Below are 20,831 nucleotides of genomic sequence, written 5' to 3'. Positions count from 1 at the left end.
CTGTTAGAATTTAAAATTTGAGCAAAACATAATGACCTTATTCTTGAAAAAGAAATACTACAATTTCTCCGGATGTTTTTCTCATTCTATATAGATATTGTTTTCTAAAAAAATTATGAGAAAAAGTCTTGAAATTGAAAACCCAACTACTAAATCTATATTAGATAAAAACTTAAAAACTAAATATAATTTTTCAAAAAATAAAAATAAAAATAAAAATAACAAAGATGTCTCCAAGAAACGTGCAAGCTACATGATTGGTCAACAGACTCAACACAGTAGGTCTGTCACCTGCAACCAGTTTAGCAATTCCGGCTCCTAGACACGCGGACACTCCCCGCTTTTGAATCTTCCTTTGTCTTGGTCGGTTGCCAGTTGAACCGAATAACACAATTTATCGAAAAGCGAATAAAAAATAATTAAAAAAGAAATTTGAAAAGAAAAGAGCTTTAGAGGGAGGCTCTAGCTGAATCTTCTTCCAAATAAATCACACAGAATAGAACCCTAAATTTCCCAAATCTCAGCGTCTCTGTAATTAAGGTTTCCAGAGACAATTTCTCAACAACCAAGGTTAGGGCTTCCTGATTTCTCTTTGATTTCGCTTATGCGTGCGTACACAGACACACGTGCTACATATGTATTAGCTTGTGCATTTTTGTTTTTTTGTTCTAATTCAGCTGAAAATGACAAATTTTGTGCATGAAATATGTGTAATTGTTTGATATATCTGCAAATTTTCAAACTAGTATATGGGCTTGTTGGTTTGCATGTTTATTAATGCTTTTCTTGAATTCTGGAAGCATATTTCAAGGTTTAGCGAGATATGTTATTCCAAGCCAATCATGTAGACAAGAGGAAATCTCATGTGAGTTGGGTTTGGAAAGATATGCCGAAGAATTTTTTTTTTTTTTTTTTTTAAAAAAAAGAAGTATTCCCGAGGTTGCTTTTCGATTAAGGCAAGTTTCTTTTGGGCTTGCTGCGAGTTTTGGTTTGCGATGCTCAATAATATTCTTGCACCTTTTGTGCTTAATGCCAGAAATTAAGTAGACAGGGTTTTTTTAGGAAAATTCTGTTCTTTTAAATTGCCTCCTTAGGAGTGAGGCACAAGGTTAGTAGCTGGATCATGGGTTTCTCTTCAAGCTCCTATATCTTGATACAGGGTGATATCTGTATAAGATAATAATTTAACAAATGATCTCTCACGTTTAGTATAACAAGTCTCACTGTTCAGTGTTCACGTTTAATAGATCATAGATGTTATCCCATTCTCTGGGAATTCCATAACTTTCTAAAGACTTTTATTCTTTGAATAGGACGTTTATGCAGCATTTGGACTTCTTTCATTGCTAAGCATATGTGTCTACTGTATATCTGTCTTCTTTGTTAAACACAACAGAAGTATAATAATTATTGAGGCAGTAAAACATTTCTTACATTTGTTCGTGCCCATTTTTTTATTTATCTGATAGATTGCTGCCAAATAAGATATCATATCATATGGCTGGTGCTGGTCACAAGAGTGAGCTTGAATGGGTAGAGAGAGTGAAATCAGAGGGAGCTGTTCCATTTCTTGAGCCAGATAACTGTCTGAATGGTTGGGCTTCCCCACCTGGAGATAAGTTCATGGTCAGAGGTCCAGAGTACTTGTCAACCAGGGTTAAAATTCCTGGTGGCGAATATCTTCTAAAGCCTATTGGCTTTGATTGGATTAAAAGTTCAACAAAGATTGGGGAGATCATGAACAATCCAAACAGCCGAGTTAGGAAAGTTATTGAGGAGGAGTATCCAAAAGGAAATAAGCCTTTTGTTTGGGCTTTCAATTTACAGGTCCCGAGCAAGGAAAATTACAGTGCCGTGGCATATTTTGCTGCAACAGACTCTATTCCAGAGGGGTCTTTGATGGACCAATTCTTGAAGGGTGATGATGGATTTAGGAATTCAAGGCTTAAATTGATAGCTAACATTGTCAAGGGCCCTTGGATTGTGAGAAAAGCAGTTGGGGAGCAGGCCATATGTGTAATTGGGCGTACTCTTTCCTGTAAGTACTGTTTAGCAGACAATTTCTTTGAAGTTGATGTGGATATTGGATCCTCCATGGTTGCGAGTGCCATAGTTCATCTGGCATTTGGTTACATCACCACACTTACAGTCGACCTGGCCTTTGTCATTGAAAGCCAAACACAATCAGAGCTTCCAGAAAGAATATTAGGTGCTGTAAGATTCTCCGAGCTGAACCCCGCTTCGGCTCAGCCAATTGAACCATCATCTGCTGGAACTGCTGCTAGTTTGCAGTCTTCTCTGTCTACACGATTTTGGAAGTCAATTGGCCAGGGTTTTACTCACATTCTTCATCCTGGTGCTCAAGAAAGTAGCTCCCGCTCTGGCTCAGTACATGGTAATGGCACTGTTGATCATGAAGACAGTATCAAAGACATAAAGAACTGGTAAGTGGTACAAATGATTAGGACATTGAGAATTCTTCAATTTTTATCATTTAAAGGTTATTATTTGATTTTATGGAAAAGCAAGCTCTAGTAGATGCTTTTAAAAAACTTATTTTTTTATTTTTTTATCTGTGCATGAGTCTCTCTTTACATTTTTGGTAGTGAAGAGAATTAGGCAGTCATCTTCTTAGAAATAAACTGGCCTATTAATCTGCAACTTCTTCGTTAGTGCTTTTTTTTTTTTACACATTCAATTTATTCCCCTCAGACTTCAGCCTCGACTTTCTTTGCTGATATCTCCTGGAATCTTGCCAATAGTGATTGTCACTCACTGCTCATTCATTCCCTGATTTTCTACCTGTGAAAAAGACCCTTTTAGTCCAAATGGTATTCCCATCGTAAAATTTGAACTGGTTCTTCCCTGCCAAGTAGATGTGCACAATACTTTATGGTCAGATTTATTCCCTTTAGTGATCTTTTTATGGAATTTGCAATAAAGATATACAGACATTGCTTGTCCAGATTTACTAGGACTATTTTGCAAATAGTCATAATATGATATATCCTCTGCAGCAGAGGCTAGGTTAATTTGTATCAAATCAGAGGATCGGTAGTTGGTTCCAGCATTAGAAAAGCTCAGTTTCCTTTTTCTAGACGCAACCGGCAGCATTAACAGAGCTTTCTCAGTTTCGTTTTTGTAGGTGAAACTTTAAGGGATCTTATGTTATGTCTTAACATTTGCATTGATGGGCATTATAATAATCCTTTTTTCTTTGTCTTGATAGTTTTTGAACTCACCGATACAAAACTGGCCATTTAAATGTTTTCCAATGTGTTTATCTTCTCGTTTTGATATTTACATTTATGGAAAAAATGACATAATATTCATCATGTTGGCAGATAAACCAGGTGAAAGTCATAACCTCGTATGCTTTGCAGTTGAAGCTTAATTTCTTACAAAATTTGTGTTCCTGGTCCTATTATTCACAGCATCAATTGCTCCACTCCTAGCCATGCCATCTGTATCTCTTAAAGGCGAGTCATTGAGGCGTCTTATTCATTAGCAGGATTTTAGATTTATTGGGTTAAGTTAAATGCTATAGCAATTGTTTTTTTTTTCTTTGTTCAGGATAGTAATTACCTCTTTTGTTGTTTAAGGATAGTAATTGCTGTCTGTTTATAGTTAAGAAAGTACATATGAAGGGCAGTAGGATGTTCTTTTGTAATGAACCATATTCTTATTAGTAAACTCTATTGATTTTTATCCATTAAATTTGCCTTTAGAATTCTGGGTTGTTTATATCTTCTCTAATTCAGTTTAGTTATTCTGGTTCACTAATGAAATTGAAGCTTAACTTAGAGTTCTATTGTAATGCGAAGTGATGTACCCTTCTTATTTTTATGACTTCTCTAACCCCCTTAAATTGATGTACCCTTCAATCTTTTCCCAATTTAAAGCATGCTAATTGATGTCATAATTTCTTTTTGGAAAAATTTTACTTTTGCAATCGCATTCTTAAAGCTTAAAAATTCTCAATTTAGTATATCAAACTTTAAAAGGTTTGCAATGTCACCTCTTCCATTAGGATTTGAGGTGAAATCAAACGGAAAATGAATGAAATGACTTTCATACCCATGTTTATTAATTTAATAGGTTGAATGGTGTTGTTTGGGTAGGTTTAATTTAACATGTAAAACAAAATTATTTCATTAATCCAATTTATTTTTCTTATGAAAAACCTTGTGTGAGTGAAAAATAATTAAATCCTACATTGAAAATATATTATAAGTATAAATGATTAATATAACATATTCGAGCTTAAGGTCATTAGTTTAAACTTCTAGATTAAGAGTGCATTTGGGAGTGCGTTTTTAAAAAAATAATCTGCGATTTTAAACCAAATCGCAATTTTAGGGTGTTTGGGATTGCAATTTTAAAAATGCAAATTTTAAAATCGTAAAAAAATATGCGATTTTCATAAGCTGATTAGAGGGTGCTTATTTGAAAAAGTGCGAATTTAAAACAAAATCATGATTTCTATTAAAAAGATATTTGGCTCAATAGTTACCTTTTTTAGAACGGGAATGAAAAAAATACCAAGAATACTCACCTAAAATATATTAAAACCCTTCTTTTCTCTTTTTTTTTTTTTTTCTTCATCCTCTCTGTCTTGTTCATCCTTATTGGTAATTTGGTCATGAAATTGCAATTATATGCTAATATTATCTAAACACTCAATTGATAAAAAAAAAAATGGTACTTTTCAGTATGTTTTACCAAACGCCTGTGCGATTTTAAAAACATAATTTTTAAAAACGCAATTTTAAAATCACACTTATTGAAATCACACTCCCAAACGGGCCCTAAATTGATGAATTAATATATTGTGTCATAGTCTCATTGAAAAAAACTTTTCAAGCTATTGTTACATGCATTAATGTGAGCATTGAACTCTTAGTAATAACGCTCCTGGACCAACAAACTCCTCTTTTATACTAAAACCTCGTCTAATTCTTTGCATCTCCCAAATTCGATGCTCAAAAGACTAGTCTCTCCCACTCTTCATTGATTTTTCTCTCAACCATTTTCCCTTGACCCATTCACTCCCTCAAGGTCATGGCCATGGCTAAATGATCCTCAAGACCTGCATTGCATTCTCACGAGTACCTCAATCGTTTGGCCTGGGCGGCGTTCGGTAGATGGTGAGAGATTAGGCAAATGGGATTTTTTTTTTTTTTTTTTTTTTCTGTTTTGTAGATAGTGATAAAAGAGGTGAGATTTGATGTTTTGGACCTTGGTAACATTTGTATTTTTTTTTTTTTTTTTTTGTTATAGGCTTAAGTGTCAATCTCTCATTGGAGGGCACAAATAATTTTATTTGTGCTATGACCTTATAAAAAGTTATTCTCAATTAGTTATAGTTGCACGTCAATTAATGTGCACAAAAAATTCTGTCAGCTATGCATGCTTAAATTAACTTTTTCTTTTTTCTTTTTTCTTTTTTTCTTTTAAGGGTTCCTTTTGGAAAATGTGAGTGAATTTTTCTGTAGTGATTGCATTGAAGGTTCTAAATCATTTTGTAGTAGGCTTATAAGTGAAATGCGTACTTCCTAGAGGTGGAGTCTTTTGTCTCTGAGGCTCTCTCTCTCTCTCTCACAATTGCAAAGTAAGCATGCTAGTTTATTGGGAGCGTTATGAGTAGGGGTGCAAAGGCGGGCGGTTTTAAGCATGCTAGTTTATTGGGAGCGTTATGAGTAGGGGTGCAAAGGCGGGCGGTTTCTAACCGCTAACCGCTATAACTGCCAACCGCCTAACTGCCTAACTGTCTAACCACATTAACCGCTAACCGCCTAACCGTTATAACCGCCTAGCGGTTAGCGGTTAGCGGTTATTGGGTCTACTAACCGTAACCACTAACCGCTAATCGCCTTTTTATATAATATATTTTTATAATTATAATTATAAAAATATTTATAGATATAACATAATCACTTGATCATTAAATCACAATTTTTAAAAAAAATAATTAAATCACAATTTGAATATTAATATATTATCACTATAATTTATATGATTATATCATATGAGATTGATCATTAAATCATTTGATTATATAATAACAAATTATACATATATAATATGACATAACTCATAAGTATACCAATTCATACTAATACAACAATTAAATATCTAGAGACTTATTTCCAATGTATGTTATAAACTTATAAGTCTATATATGTTATAAGTCTATATAAGTCTACATATGTATATGAATAATATAAATGTATAATATCAATACTTAATCATATGATTCAATGACAATTCAAATATTTTATTCAAGACTTCAAGTGAATCATATTATTAATGTATAATGATGATATGATTCATATAATATCAAATTAAGTAATTGACATTGAATTAAACAATGACCAATGTGTTACTTATAAACACAATTTAAGTATTAATGTATTATCATTATAATTTTAGTAATTTATATATTATCACTATAATTGATATGATTATATGACATGATGATTTGATCATTAAATCATATGATTATATAATAATAAATAATACATATATAATATGACATAACTCATAAGTCATAAGTCTACAAGTTAATCATATGATTCATGTACAATGATAATCACAATTGATTCAATTGAATTAAACAATATATTACTTATAACTACAAGTCTACAATTTATTAAAGCATTATTAGATACTTTAGGAATTTAAGATTTAGGAGTTTGAACATTACCATTTACCATTAGATATTAAGTTCAATTCAAAGAAAAAAGATTATAAGTAAATATGATAAGAATTTAAATAATTAACCGGTTATGATTTAATATTTAAGGAAATTTTTTTAAAGTACAAGTAAATGTAAATTTTGGGTCAAATATTTTTGATTTTTCAATATGGGCTAATATAATATAATATAATATATTTTTGATTTTTCAAATATCTTATAATATAATATTTTTATATTATAAGATATTAAAAATATAAGAAAAAAAAGTGAGGGTAAAAAAAAGCCCAATTTTAAAAAAGCGGTTAGCGGGCGGTTATCTATTTCGCTAACCGCTAACCTGCGGTTAACCGCTAACCGTTAACCACTAGGCGGTAGCGGTTGCGGTTAGTAAAATCAACTAATCGTTAAGGCGGTTACGGTTAGCGGTTATTGTCACTAACTACTAACCGTAACCGCCTTTGCACCCCTAGTTATGAGTACCACTTTGAGTTAATTATCATAATTAATTAATTTTGGTAGCGTTAAAACTATAGCAGCACCGGATGCAAATGAGCTTTGAGGGGTATGTGCAATATGACTCCTAGGGTTTTGGAGTCATAACTTTTGAAGACCCAGGATGAGGACACAACTTGGAGATTTTCATTTTGGGTCAAGTTGGCTTAGAGCCATTTTTGATGATGTGTATAGCGTGGGACAAATGAACATAAATTGTATAAAAGTTATGGATGAATGTAAGTTACGTTTTCAGCTTAGAACTCTCCTACTATTCTTACAGCTTACAAAAAGACGAAGTAAAAAAAAAAAAAAAAGTTAGTCAGCCATGATCTTTGAAATCACAAGTGAAATTGTACAAATTGATAGGCCTAAAATGATGCACTTTAGATGGATTATCATGCTCATCAAAAAAATAAAAATAAAAAATGAAGAAGAAGATAGATAGATTATCAATTATCATGGTCAGGGATGAGTACTCCATTTTGTCTACGCTTATGCTTGTCAATAACATTCACCTAGCGCTATTTTTTATCAATTATTGTGGGTGTGATGGATGCATTACATTCTATTCGATATAACATAACATGTATAAAGTTGGCAGCTTAAGGTGGTTATAGAGTTTGATAGGATTCAGGTAGATGTTCACTTTGAGCCTTGCCAAGAAATATTGGTCATAAGTTAGCAGAAGTAGCTCAGAAAACAGCTAAGAAAGCTAAGAAAATTTTGGCCTTTTTGTCATGAATGCAACGGCTCAAAAGAGCTTTATCTTATGTTATGTTTGTTCTAGTTTTACATTTAACATTAAAATCAACTTATAAAACATCACATTATCCTTGCACAATCCTTTTTTCCAATGAATCTTGTGTTTTAAGTTATAGCAAAAACAGTCAATATCGTTTACTGCACCAGCAGAGGCACCCCTTCCATGTCCACTTCTCACATTCTTGGAAGCGAAAATTGCTTTGCATGCACTCTAAAACAAATAAAAAGCAAAAAGGAAGAAAAGCCTAAATTGTGTCAATTGTATGTAATTGCTTGCCTAGGTTGTGCACCTGTGAAAGATTTGAGTCAAACATGCCATAACTTAGAAGCTTATAATGGCTGTCAAAGCAACAAGCCATCCCACCACAGAAGAGGTGGAAATTTAACATGGCTTTAATTGTAAACAGTTTGCAGTTGTAATTCATCCGGAGAACTCCATATAATATCACTTGTCAGGCTAGACTAAACGTATAAGCATAATCCGGTTGAACAGAAAAGGCTCGGTTTCGGCCTTCAGGCATGTTGATTATTATAGAAAACAAACTCAGAGATGCACATTCAAAATCATAATAAACAAATTCACTTTCATTTCTTAGACAAAGCAATGGTAACATTCTGCAGAAGCTATTCAACTAAGCAGAGCTACAAATCCAATTGACAATAACGTATTTTGCTAACTAACCACAACCAAAAAACTTCTATAATGCATTGAATAGCACCAGCAAGCACATGCCACTCAAATGAGTTGAAGAGTTGCACCTAAAAACTTGCATTACCACTCGTAACTTTATAACAGTTTTACATGTAATCATCTAGTTTGGAAAATCAAAATCATACAAAAACAAAACTCCAAAGTGAGTCGAGCCCACATCCAACTATATGAAAAAATCTTGACTGGAAATTACACAAGTTCCACATCTCCAACTGGTAAAGCACTCATCTGCAAGGTTCTACCATTACCTGATGCAAGAAACCGCACAGAAGGCAAGGAAGGATCTGTAACAGATTCAATCTCAAGAAAGTTGAAATCATATGCACTGGATCGCTTCAAACTAAACACAAACACAAGCACAATCCAGCCCAACATGGAAACCGCCCAGTAATTGTTCATTCCATGGATTAAACCCCAAGCAATAGCATACCCAACAATGATTCCTGATAAGTGTCCAAGAAAACTTGCTTGTGGAACAATAATTGAAGTAAAAATAAGAGACTCAAATGGCGCGAAGCTAATCGGAAGTGATAGAAATCCAAAAAGTTCCAACTTTGAAGAAGGTTGCTTCATAGATAGAATTGTCATCCACCCAAAAACAACACAAGAATATCCAACAGCTGTCACTCTCCGAAAATACTCAATCTTAAATCTTTGAATTAGTATATGGTACATTCCCAAAACTAACACACCTGATAATATAACCAAGACCAACGTGTACTGAAGATAATATTCCACACCAAGGCCAACATGCCCCAACTGTTCCACTACCCCCAGACTCCAAAGTGCACTCATATTAAAAACAAGATGAAGAATACTTATATGGGAGAAAGCCGAAGTTATTATCCTCCAATGGTGCCCTTCAATGGCGGTTTCATAACTCAAACCCACATGTGAATACCCAATGCTTTTCTTCTGTATGTAAAACCATATTGCACAACATATTCCTATAATACAACTTGTGGCCGGCTTTTCCAAAATCTCATAGAACAAAGGCTTCCCCATCTCTAACACCCCCTTTTACTTTCTCTCTTCTATATCCAGAATGTTTCAAACTAAATCCCCACAAGAATAATCAAACATGGTAAGCAGCTTCTTCAAGGCCCCCAAAATAAAGGGGTTTTAAAACCTTAGTAATCCATCAAAAGAATGTGAAACCCATCTCAGAATTCATCGATTAAAGAAACTCAGATCATAAAAACCCACCCCAAAAAAGTGAACATATATCACAGCCCACTATTCCAATTGACACAAAGAACCAATCTGAGTGCTTCTTGAAAATCAATCCAAGAACTTATCTCTCTCAATGAATCTACAAGAAGGTGTAGAAAATTTTTACGCACAACAAAGAAAAAAGCCTAATTATAGGATTCTTCAGATTGTTTTCCCCACTTTTGATAAAATAAACAAATGTATGAAAGAAATGGAGCTTACCGAATCTGTGAGCGAGGAGATTCGGAGTGAGTGGGACTGAGCTCGGTGCGAGAGAGAGGAGATTCGGAGTGGGTCTTTCTCGTGTGAGATCAGTGAGGGGTTTTGGGGCTTTGTGGTGGTGCGAGAGCGAGTTCTGTGCGTCTTTCTCGTGTGTTGGGGGTGGGGAACAGAATATAAGAGGGAAAGACCCGGCCGGCCTATCTAGTCTAATGGAGCCCGATCCAACCCGGACTTGACCCATATCTAATCCGATCCAACCAAAATATATATATATATATAACATTCCATATAAGTTTTGCATTACTTTTATCTCATTGTTACTTCTTTTACCATTTACTGAAAAGTTGCATGCCTTTCTTTAAACTATTCTCATCAACCATAGATACTAATCGACTCTTACATGTGTGTATATGTATTTTTTATTATTGTTTTTAGATATTAGGGTATTTTTTTCAATATGAAATTAAAATAAGTGTATTAAGATACCCAATATTATTACGTGTGTTTAATTAAGAATATATATACTTGTTGGATCTCTATACCTATTAACTTCAACTTTTCAATATATAGAATGCTTTAACAAGATGAACTCCACATTGTAATTCCACAATGATTACTATTCAATTGCATATTGTAAAGTATGCATTTTATAATTAATCCGAGGCGCTACTACTAAATTTCTCTCTTGTTAGAAATAGGCCTTTTTCGATGCTAGTTTTCTCTTATAAGGTCTAATGTCCTCGAAATTAAGTAAAGAGTAATTAACTAGAAGCGTCACTGTAACCTCCCGAGCTTATTTATTAAGAAAATAAGTTGAAGAATTACATGAACCCGTAATGTAAGGAAAATAATATATCACTTTTCAAAATAAGTACATATCAAGTATGAGTAGTCTGACAACACTATTCTTGTTCACTTGCTCTCCTCTCAAGTCACCTATTGACTTAGGCATTAGAGCTATTCTCCGCCAGCATACCCCAACAGCTCTTACTTTTATTTTTTTACATATCAATGACTCTTCAAACTGTCGTCAATAACTATCAAATACAAAAGGTATGGAGTCCACCAAAAGAAATCCTCCAGGACAATAAAACAAATGGTACCACCTATATAAGAACCCTAAGGGTGTCCTACCCAACTCTGCACCATTGGCCTTCAACATAGGGGCAATCTCAAAAATCAACATAGCAAGGTTATCCAATGACATCCTCATGTTTGGGCCTCCGTGCACCATCTTCTAAAGTACAACCAACTATAAAATGAAGATGTTTTAAATGCGTAAATGATAAAATATAAATCTACGACTTAATGAGTTAGCATAGGGGGAAACATGTCATTTTATGTAGTGAACTTTATATGTTTTTTTAGGGAAAAATATAAATAAGCCTCTCAAACTAACATCTTTGCAATATAACCTCACAATGTTCAAAATGTACTAAAATAGTACATCAAAGTACCAACATGTGCCAAAATGACCACTTTGTTAGTAAACCCTGTCAATTTGGATGGAAAACCGAGCATGTGCTGGGCACGTGACTATTTTTCTACGATTCTTCCTAAAATGCCCTTTTATTTAAAAATAATAAAAAACTAACTAAAAATAATTAAAAAAAAAAAACACACACACACACACACAAAAAGGGGTGTCCAAACCACCCCCAATGTGCCACCCCAAATGTCTATTTTGGGGGTGGCCAAACCACCCCCATAGTTCGCGAGCCACCCCCCAAGGCTATGGGTGGTGGCTCGAGGGCCACCCCTAAACCTCTTTGGGTGGTTCGGCCACCCCTTTGGTGAATTTTAATTTTTTTTTTAAGAGAAAATGGCATTTTAGGAATAATCGCAGAAAAATGGTCACGTGATCGGTTTTCCATCTAAATTGACGGGGCTGACTAACAAAGTGGCCTTTTTGGCACACATTGATATTTGATGGGCTACTTTAGTACTTTTTAAACATTATAAGACTATATTGTAAATGGCTCTTAGTTTGACGGGCTTTTTTATTATTATTTTATTTTATGAAGGTAACATAAACCTTACACATCATCATGTAAGAGAGTTCTTATAGAATAACAAGGCAGAAAATTATGCTAATGTAATATAATAATAAAAAATATATATATTTATATACCATATAGCTACTCCTCCATATGGTCAATTTGTGCCCTTTATTCTCTTATGGTGAGGTTTGCGCGTCTCGAGAGAGATATGGTATAACACTGGTGCCCCGGTGAGGTACAATAGTCAACCACCACTAGACGTTTAATCGAGTTCGATCGAGGGTGATCAACATAACCAGCGATGCCATAGGGCATGATCACCACCATTTATACATGGTTCCGCCGATCACTTCTAGCTTTACACAAGAAGTAACAGCCAAGCCCCAATGACAAAGGAATGAGTATCTTATGGGACTAGACCATTTCCTATTATTCAAGAGGGAAACAATTATCGTACTAAAAATGGGGACTACCTGAGCTAATGATAGAGGCAATAACACTTTTGTTTCTGTGATACCCCACACTACAAAAATATTGGGCTTTTGTGACTTCCCAAAGGTGACGTTTTTTGGCAAAAAAATGTCACTAATGGAGTAGTGACCTTCCATTAGTGACGTGTAGAAAATAGACTTCAATCTGGTAGACTAGAAATTAGAATAGTGACGTGTGGCTTTTTTGCATGTCTACCAATTGTGCCTCTGAAGTGAGTCAAAGCATTGAGTATTTGCAGAGATATATAGTAATTGCCTTCCACCTTCAGTTGATAGGCGATGCATGATGGCTGTTGAGGTTTTTCGAGATGAAAGAATGTTTTATGGGCCTTTGCACTGGTGACGGGTTTTCTAGCAAATCTTCCATTGTTTCCTCAACTTCTTCTTCTTCCGTGTCGGAGTTGTCTCTGGGCCTTTGTCGAATGGTCCGCTCAATTTCTAGGTCGAGTAGAAAGATGGTTAAGGCTTGAGATCAACGACCTTGCATAAGAAGATTTGTCTCTACGGTTATAGCAGCTTCAGAGCTGTTGTTTGGATACTCCTTGGAACTGCGCTCGATCGCAGGTTACTAAGCTCGATCGCACTCGGTCTCCGCTCGATCGCAGTAATAGAATGTAGGATGCCGCAGAGCTGAAACAGAACAGAAAATAGAGAAATAAAAATGAAAAATATTTTTGATTTTTGATAAAAACAGAATTAAAATTAAAAATTAAAATAACTAAATTGCAGGAAAATAATTCTAAACAAAATTTGACGCAATCCCCGGCAATGGTGCCATAAACTTGTTGTGCAAATATCCACCTAAATTAATAAGTAAATAAATGTACGTTTAACTCGCAAATGCACAAGATCAATATAGTAGTATAGGGTGCAAGTACGAAATCATTCCCATGAGGATTGCTGTAAATTTTGCTTAAAATAAATTCCATAGCTAAAACGAAACAAAGATTGATTTTTCGAGTTAATAAAGATAAAGGTAGGACTTTGATATCCACCACTAATCATGCTTAAATAATATAACAATATGCCAATGCTTTAATCGTATTATGAACATCTAATGTTTGCCAACCTAAGGGTATGGGTGTATACTCCTTAAGCTATAGATTTCCCTAAGCAACGAGTTAGATATGAATGTATACTCTAACTCTTTTTTTTCTTAAAAGATTTAGCATGGGTGTATACTAAGTTGTTCTTTAAGAAAGCATGAATTTATGGAAATCAACAAATACACGGAATCTAGGGCATGTGTGTATACTCTCAGTTTTCCATGTTGATTAACCCAAGAACCCATGAGGAATTCTTTTGTTACTCTATTAAACCTAGGGCTCGATCATCTGAATTGATTTAATTAATTAATCCATACCACATGCATATGTTGATCAAGCAAACACATATGAAAAATTCAATAAAACAGGAATTAATCAAGTTAAGCATCACAATATGATTACCACAAAGGCGCCAATATTGAAATATTAAATAAACATAATTAGGGTTTCAATCTAGCCCTACTAAGTAGTTTAGTTACACATGAGTTTGATGTTAAACATCTTCATAAAATAAAATAAAGAGGAAAAGAATAAACCCGAAACTTGAACTTGAAGAGCTCCAATTCTTCTCCTTGGAATTGTGTGTCTTATTCTAAAGGCTTAAGGGTCCATTTATAGGACTTAGGAATACTCTAGAAACCCTAAAATTCGTAGGTTTTTAGTCATAGTTTGCACAAGACTTGAAAACCCTAAAAGAAGACACTTTCCAGAATAGGGCTACGGCTAGAGACGGAGTCAGAAAATTTTATGGGAGGGGGCAACCAAAATTTTATTTTTGGTTCTTTAGAAATTTTTTATTAAAAAAAAAAATTATTTTGGTTGTTTTTTATGAACTAAAGACTACCGTAATGGCCAAAAAATAGACATTTGAAAGTAATGATCAAAAATTAAAAAAAAAAACTTAATGGGTATGGCCCAAAAAAATTAAGAATATGGCCAAAAGTTTTTATTGGATATGGCCAAAAAATTTAAAAATATGGCCAATTTTTTTTTTTTTTTGAAGGGAGGCCAAATAACTAAACTTAAAACTTTACTTTATTATTATTATTATTATTATTTTATTTATAATTTTTTTTCCCTTATTTTGGGGGGGACCATGGCCTACCCTGATCCCCCCCTCCCTTCGTCTCTGGCAACGGTTGACTTGCCCTTCACACACGGGTGTGCTATATCGCGGCCCGTGTGTGCCACCACCAAACCAACCAAGTTTCAATTATAATCCATACAAAAACTCAAACACAAATGTAAGTGGTGCACATATATACATACGGGGATGTTGAACCACGGGTACAATGTCTTGATAAACAAGAATTTTGTCTAACCGGGGTCCGTTGTTGGCTTTCATTGTGATCGTCGTCCTCAACTTCTATTCTTACGTACTCTACACATCTAACAATAAACATCCATATGTGGCAGAAATTAAGATACGCACAAAGTGTGATTATCAAACAAAATTATTAACCGTTAAAATAATAGTCATTTCAGAATATGATCGTGTTACTAAAAGAGAAACAAAAAGAATATAGTGTTACCTGATTAGCTATCTACTAAGGATCTAACAATGCCACGGGCTAGGGACCCTCAGTCGTGCGGAGCCCTAACATTAGTCACCTCCGGCTCGGAGCTGACATGTCTCGAGCACTCAAGCACACGAAAATCGGCCTCGTACGCTGCCAATTGCGCAGCCATCTACGGGGTAACCTCCGCAGTAACTGCCGCAGTACTTTGCTCCCTCTGCTGGGCCAACATCGCATCCATCTGCTCCTTTTGTGCAGCCAATTGGGCCTTGTGTTGCTCCCTTTCAACTTCAAGTCTTCTTTCAATCATTTGCGAGACCGTCGAGCTTCCATGGTTTTGTGACCGTGCTTGGGACGGTGTATAATAGGAATGGATGCTGCCGCGCATAGGTAGAATATTTTCGCCAACCCCTCGAACCTGGCTCGCATATTCAGCCTTATTGCGGCGCGCCTTGGCGTACGCGTCGTCCGGTGCCTACCGTACCATCCCTTGGAGCCCATCTATCAATTCTGCAGAGTCAGTTTCCATTAGCTCATCCATCATTTCCTATATGTTACATTACACATGATTATCGTTATCTAAGTGTTAATCCTAAATAAGTTAATACACAAATATTAAAATTATTTTAAGGTGTAAGCAGCATACAGCTCTCTCATTGACCTCCTTATTTAGGAAGTTACCATCTTTCTTCTTGTGGGTCTTGATGTAAGCCTTCGCTCGCGTAGGATCCCTGCCCCGAAGTAAGTACCTGCAAATGTTCACAACATAAACATATGTTGGTTTATATATTAAAATCTTGATGACATCTATATATGTAGGGTAAAGGACAAACAAACCTCCTCATTTGACACCCTTGCGAAGCTCTTTGAGTCGGTGCAGTGTGCTGTGTTAGTCAATGCTCGTATGTCTCTCGTATGCTCAACATTATACACCGTGCTTAGGACGGTATATAATAAGAATGGATGCTGCCGCATATAGATAGAATATTTTCGCCAACCCCTCGAACCTGACTCGCATATTTAGCCTTATTGCAGCGCGCCTTGGCGTACGCGTCGTCCGGTGCCCACCTCACTGTCCCTTGGAGCCCATCTATCAGTTCTGCAGAGTCAGTTTCCATTAGCTCCTCCATCATTTCCTATATGTTACATTACACATGATTATCGTTATCTAAGGTAGCGTTTGGCAACGGCTTTGGGAGAGACCTAGACACTGTGTTTGACTTTTTCTGAAATTTTATGTACACTTTTGCCCCTGACTTGCTTTTACACGTTTGCTGAGCTGTTGACCCAGACACCATCCGAAATCAGCGTGGGTTGAAGCTTCCGCAGAGCAAACTCCTTCAGCCCACTCCCAAAGCTCTTTGGCTTCTCCTGAAAGCGTGAATCACCCATCCCCCTCCCAAAATACCGGCTGCCGTTTCACCACCCACCGCTCCCGAAAGTACAGCCTCAGTTGTTCCCGTTTTCACCGTGGCTTCAACGTATGCTCTGTTTCGAGCAGGGGGAAAATCGCGCGTCCATGCTGTAAGAGCTTCAAGTTCCTTTTATTTTTCTCCCCCTGTGTCGTTCTTTGTTGATTTCCTTTCGGTTTGGTTGGTTTTTCTTCAGAATTTGGGGCCATTTTCTGGCGTGTCAGCGGCTGTTTGGTGTGCAATGAGTGTTCCAACATTTTAGGGCTTATTTTTTAGGGTGCCAGCTTCGGTCCTGTGAGTGTGCAGCTGAAGCTAACTTCCCAAGACCTGCGATTTCTGCGAAGCAACTCGGATTCTCGTCCATTCCGGCATCTGGGTATGTCTCAATTTTTTTTTTTCCCCGATGAATTTCATTTTTTTTTTGTTTGTCTCCTGAAACGCGTATTTGTCTGTGTATTGCAGTATTAGTTTGAGTTAAATACTGCTAATATCTGATCTTGCTATCACATTTCTCTCTATTTGTCTGCTCTTATTTCATTTCTGTTAATGATTTTTTTTGTAAGTGCTTCGGGTCTGAATATTTGGTTCTGTTTAATTCGCTAGATGTGAACTGTGGTATCAACATTGTTTAGTTTGTTAATCTGAAATAACACTATTTCCTTCCCCATGATTCAAAATAGTTGACTGTTCTTGTTATTTTGATTTAATAATGTTTCATAGTTTTAGACACAGTCGTATCTAGTGTCCTTGTCAGAGAATGATAGTTTTTTTAAGATCTAATGTACTTGCATCTGGATACAAATGAAAGATTGTTGTGTATGAGAATAGTGATCAAGTGGGGGCGGTCTTTGTGCGTATGGATTTCAATTGGAGGTTGAAAGAGATGGTGTAAGGGCTGGAAAGGTGTCCTATTAGTGGAAATAAATGAGAGCCGAGAAGCGATAAAACTGTGGCATAATATGATGCCATTAGAAAGTCTTTGCTTTCTGGGAAAAAAAGTAATAGCACGTTTGGCAGCATACTAGTTCACATCTTTTTAAAGGAAAATTTGAAAAAGATTAGTTTTGAGGTGTCAACTGTTGCTGCCGATACATTTTATTCTTAGTTGTAACTGGCAGAACACTTGTATGACTTGAAAAGTACAAGCTGATGTTCCCATAGGACTGATCCCTTAGAAATTCATCTCAATGAGGAGCCTTATGCTTGACTTTGAATAGCTGAAGTGAAAACTTGTGCTTTTTCTTAAATGGAAGACTTCAGATTGTGTAACAAGTTTAATAAGACTACCTCTCTTGTTGGGTTTTTTGGGTTGGGTCTTCTTGGGTTTTGTCTTTGGGTTTTAAGTTGGGCTGCCTATATATACTTTCTTGTGCACTTAGAGGCGCATTGCACTTTTTTTAATATATACAATATTACTTATCAAAAAAAAGATAAGACTATCTCTGCAATGATTTGCTTGTTTCTCAAATTGCGTGATCTGTAATCTGGTGGTAGACTTTAAAGAACAGTGATGCATAAGTTTCATCTCCTTTTTTGCCATTTTTACTGTGTTATAACATGCATAATGGAATACAACCTAATAGGATATATGTTTTTGGGCAAAAGGGGAAATGACTGTAACATCATGATTACCTACCTGAATACAACAACAAATGTGTTTTTGGGCAAAGGGGAAATGACTGTATTCCATTTTTTTTCTATACAAGTTTTAGCATGCTTCTACTTCATCTTCATGTGTTTCTCTTTGTGTACATTGATGTTATCAGTGAATTTTGATGAATTAAAAATATGCTGTAAATTTGTAAAGATTGTGCGACATGTGCCCAAGAAAACTTTGAAGGCCAATATCTTTCATTTTCATGTACATACTCAATCGAGGGATTATATCCCATCTTTGTCGTATTTTACACTTGCAATGACTGTATAATTGGATATGGAATCTAATTGAACGGGAAAGTATAGTTAGATAGCATTGCTAAGTTTCTTATTTTGGTAATTTTGACTGCAATGTATTGGCAGCATATATGATCCAATTTAGCTTAATGTATTGGCAGCATCATTTTGTACGAAAGGTTGTGATTGGGGATGTTTTGTGAGACTGTGGTATTGGTTTGTGGAAGGTGTTAGCTTGGGGTGGAATTTGTTTCTGAATGGTTGTTTTCTACTAAGAGGTTGTTGAGCATCCAGAGTGATTTGGTTTGGCACCACCAAATCCTTTTTCTGTTGTTACATCTTTGTTTTCTTCACAATATGACAGGGTTGAGTATGTCTGCAAATAGTGATGCATCGAGTGGCCGTCCATTATGTCGCTGTGGAGCTGTAGCGTTCGTAAGGTATTCCTGGACAAATGATAACTATAGCAGAAAGTGGTATGGGTGCAAAAAGTATAAGGTATTGAATGACATTTATTTTCCATGAAATAGTTCATTTTTTGACCAGTTTTATTTGGTTTAGGGTATATTATTGACTTTTTTCCAAATTTTGTATGTTGTAGCAAGTTGGTGATTGTGGCTTCTTTCTTTGGGCTGACAACGAGATGACAACTTACGAAAAAAGAATCATGCGACGCTTGAAGGATATAGAAGAGCAAACCCGGGCAGAAATTGGTAGACTTGAAAAATTGTTGGCTGCCGAACAAGCACAGTATAGAACACACCTAGAAAACATGTTTCAGTCTAGGGATGAGATGTGGAAATCTCTGGTAGCGAATAACCAGTCTAGAGCAGTCAAGTTCCAATTTAAACAAATGACGTATCAAGCAGTCTTAGCTTTGCTTGTCTTGCTAGTGTTCCTTTATGTTGGCGGTTACAATGCATCTAGTGGTAGCAAGTTGATGTTAAAATGAACTATTTCATACTAAATTGTAGATACTTGACCGTTGTAACTTATATTTTTTGATGTTTTGTATTAATTGTGCTACTCCTTTTACGCAATCATTGTAATTTATATCCGCTTTTTCTTGATATACAACGTATCGACCTTATTTGTGCAGAGCTGTGACAGATACTCTTTTTTTCCAGAGTAATATACTCTATTAACCAAAAATACTTTTTTAATTTTAATTTAGATTATTTATAGTTTATTTAATTAATAAATTATTAATTTTTACATATAAGTATAAGAAATATAAGTATAAGAAGCTGTTAATGCACATCCAATGATACGTAAACAATGCATTCCTGGTCCTTTATAGGGAATAATGAAGATAATGTAGATCATATATGTATTTGTAATCTGTCATTTATCACTTCACTCAGGGTAAGAACAATTGGGTGTCATTTCTATAAAATATAGTTTATTGAAAGAATAAAACATGTATTTGGATATTTTCCTTCAATCCCATAAAATTGTATTATTTATTTGACATTAATGGTTGAAGTGAATTACAATCCGAAGAGCAAATGGATTATAGGAGTTCCTCGAGGTCATATATTTTTGATAGCACTGTCTACTTAGATGCAGAGGTACACATATGATCCTATGCTTATCGATTTAGATTAAATAAGCGAGATCGGTTAAGATTCCGATTAGATAGTCCTTTCCTTCAAAAAGGTCATATATGGCAATTTTTACATTACTTGTATTTTTTCTTTATTAACAATGGAGAAGCCATACAAGATAACATTAATTACTCTTCATTCGCGGTTTCCCACATATGAGAGGTCATTGCCTCTCGGATTATAATCATCATTTCCTTGCTTTCGCGGGTTCGGTCTGGTGGTGCTCCATGCGCGACGTATGGAACAGGTGTCATGGTAGGCAATTGTGAGACGTCGATCCAATGTTGCCCATAATGCGTCGTTAGGGCATCACAAAATAGTGGATCATCAGCACCACAGTCTTTGCGAATGAAGTTGTGTACGGCGCAACATGCGACCACAAATAGTCGTTGGTTCTCAATCGGGTATGGATGCATATTGTCGAAGATAGGGAATCGGGCTTTCCAAACTCCAAACGTTCTTTCCACAGCTGATCGTAATGAGGAATGCCTATAATTAAACAATTCTACTGCATTCTTCGGACGACGTCGACCGCGGCGGAAATCTTCCAAATGGTATCGCTCATTGCGATGCGGGGGTAAAAATCCCTTGTAGCATCCATAGGCCGAGTCAACCAAGTAAAAGTAATCTGAACATAATAAGGTACAACATTATATCACATAGGGTTCCAACATAGCAAAGGAACTGTAAACGTATTACAAATCAATAGAACCTGACACAAAGCCATGTCTCTGTACAGTACCTTCGACCGGCATGGGGAAA

The 20,831-nt window shown here is 35.6% G+C and overlaps 3 protein-coding genes across 6 annotated transcripts; 2 read left to right on the top strand and 1 right to left on the bottom strand.

Annotated features, from left to right (window-relative positions):
* Window positions 1–443: 443 nt before the first annotated feature.
* On the top strand, window positions 444–3,730 carry LOC132184166 (ENHANCED DISEASE RESISTANCE-like protein (DUF1336)). Of its 4 annotated transcripts, XM_059597694.2 has the most exons (3): window positions 444–570; window positions 1,470–2,444; window positions 3,345–3,730. In XM_059597694.2, coding segments are annotated over exons 2-3 (948 nt in total). In that variant the 5' UTR covers window positions 444–570; window positions 1,470–1,497; the 3' UTR covers window positions 3,346–3,730. The 4 variants fall into 4 exon arrangements, 3 of the variants coding, with proteins under 3 accessions (XP_059453677.2, XP_088369667.1, XP_088369668.1); XR_015911486.1 differs by lacking the exons at window positions 1,470–2,444; window positions 3,345–3,730 and adding an exon at window positions 812–896; XM_088513541.1 differs by lacking the exon at window positions 3,345–3,730 and having other exon boundaries at window positions 1,470–2,448.
* A 4,791-nt stretch (window positions 3,731–8,521) lies between these two features.
* On the bottom strand, window positions 8,522–10,260 carry RBL13 (RHOMBOID-like protein 13). Its single transcript, XM_059602427.2, has 2 exons — window positions 10,104–10,260; window positions 8,522–9,981 (listed from the first exon to the last, which is right to left on the bottom strand). The coding sequence occupies exon 2, from the start codon at window positions 9,672–9,674 to the stop codon at window positions 8,859–8,861; it is 816 nt and encodes a 271-aa protein (XP_059458410.1). The 5' UTR covers window positions 9,675–9,981; window positions 10,104–10,260; the 3' UTR covers window positions 8,522–8,858.
* A 6,161-nt stretch (window positions 10,261–16,421) lies between these two features.
* Window positions 16,422–19,516, top strand: LOC132176628 (uncharacterized). The gene is made up of 4 exons (XM_088513933.1): window positions 16,422–16,681; window positions 16,766–16,945; window positions 18,827–18,960; window positions 19,064–19,516. The coding sequence occupies exons 3-4, from the start codon at window positions 18,835–18,837 to the stop codon at window positions 19,412–19,414; spliced, it is 477 nt and encodes a 158-aa protein (XP_088370059.1). The 5' UTR covers window positions 16,422–16,681; window positions 16,766–16,945; window positions 18,827–18,834; the 3' UTR covers window positions 19,415–19,516.
* The last annotated feature ends 1,315 nt before the right edge of the window (window positions 19,517–20,831 follow it).

This window comes from Corylus avellana, chromosome 2 (assembly GCF_965113065.1).
Source record: "Corylus avellana chromosome 2, dhCorAvel1.hap1.2, whole genome shotgun sequence".
Lineage (NCBI taxonomy): Eukaryota > Viridiplantae > Streptophyta > Magnoliopsida > Fagales > Betulaceae > Corylus > Corylus avellana.
The sequence above is the reverse complement of the archived record's forward strand: the minus strand, read 5'-3'. Positions and strand labels throughout refer to the sequence as shown.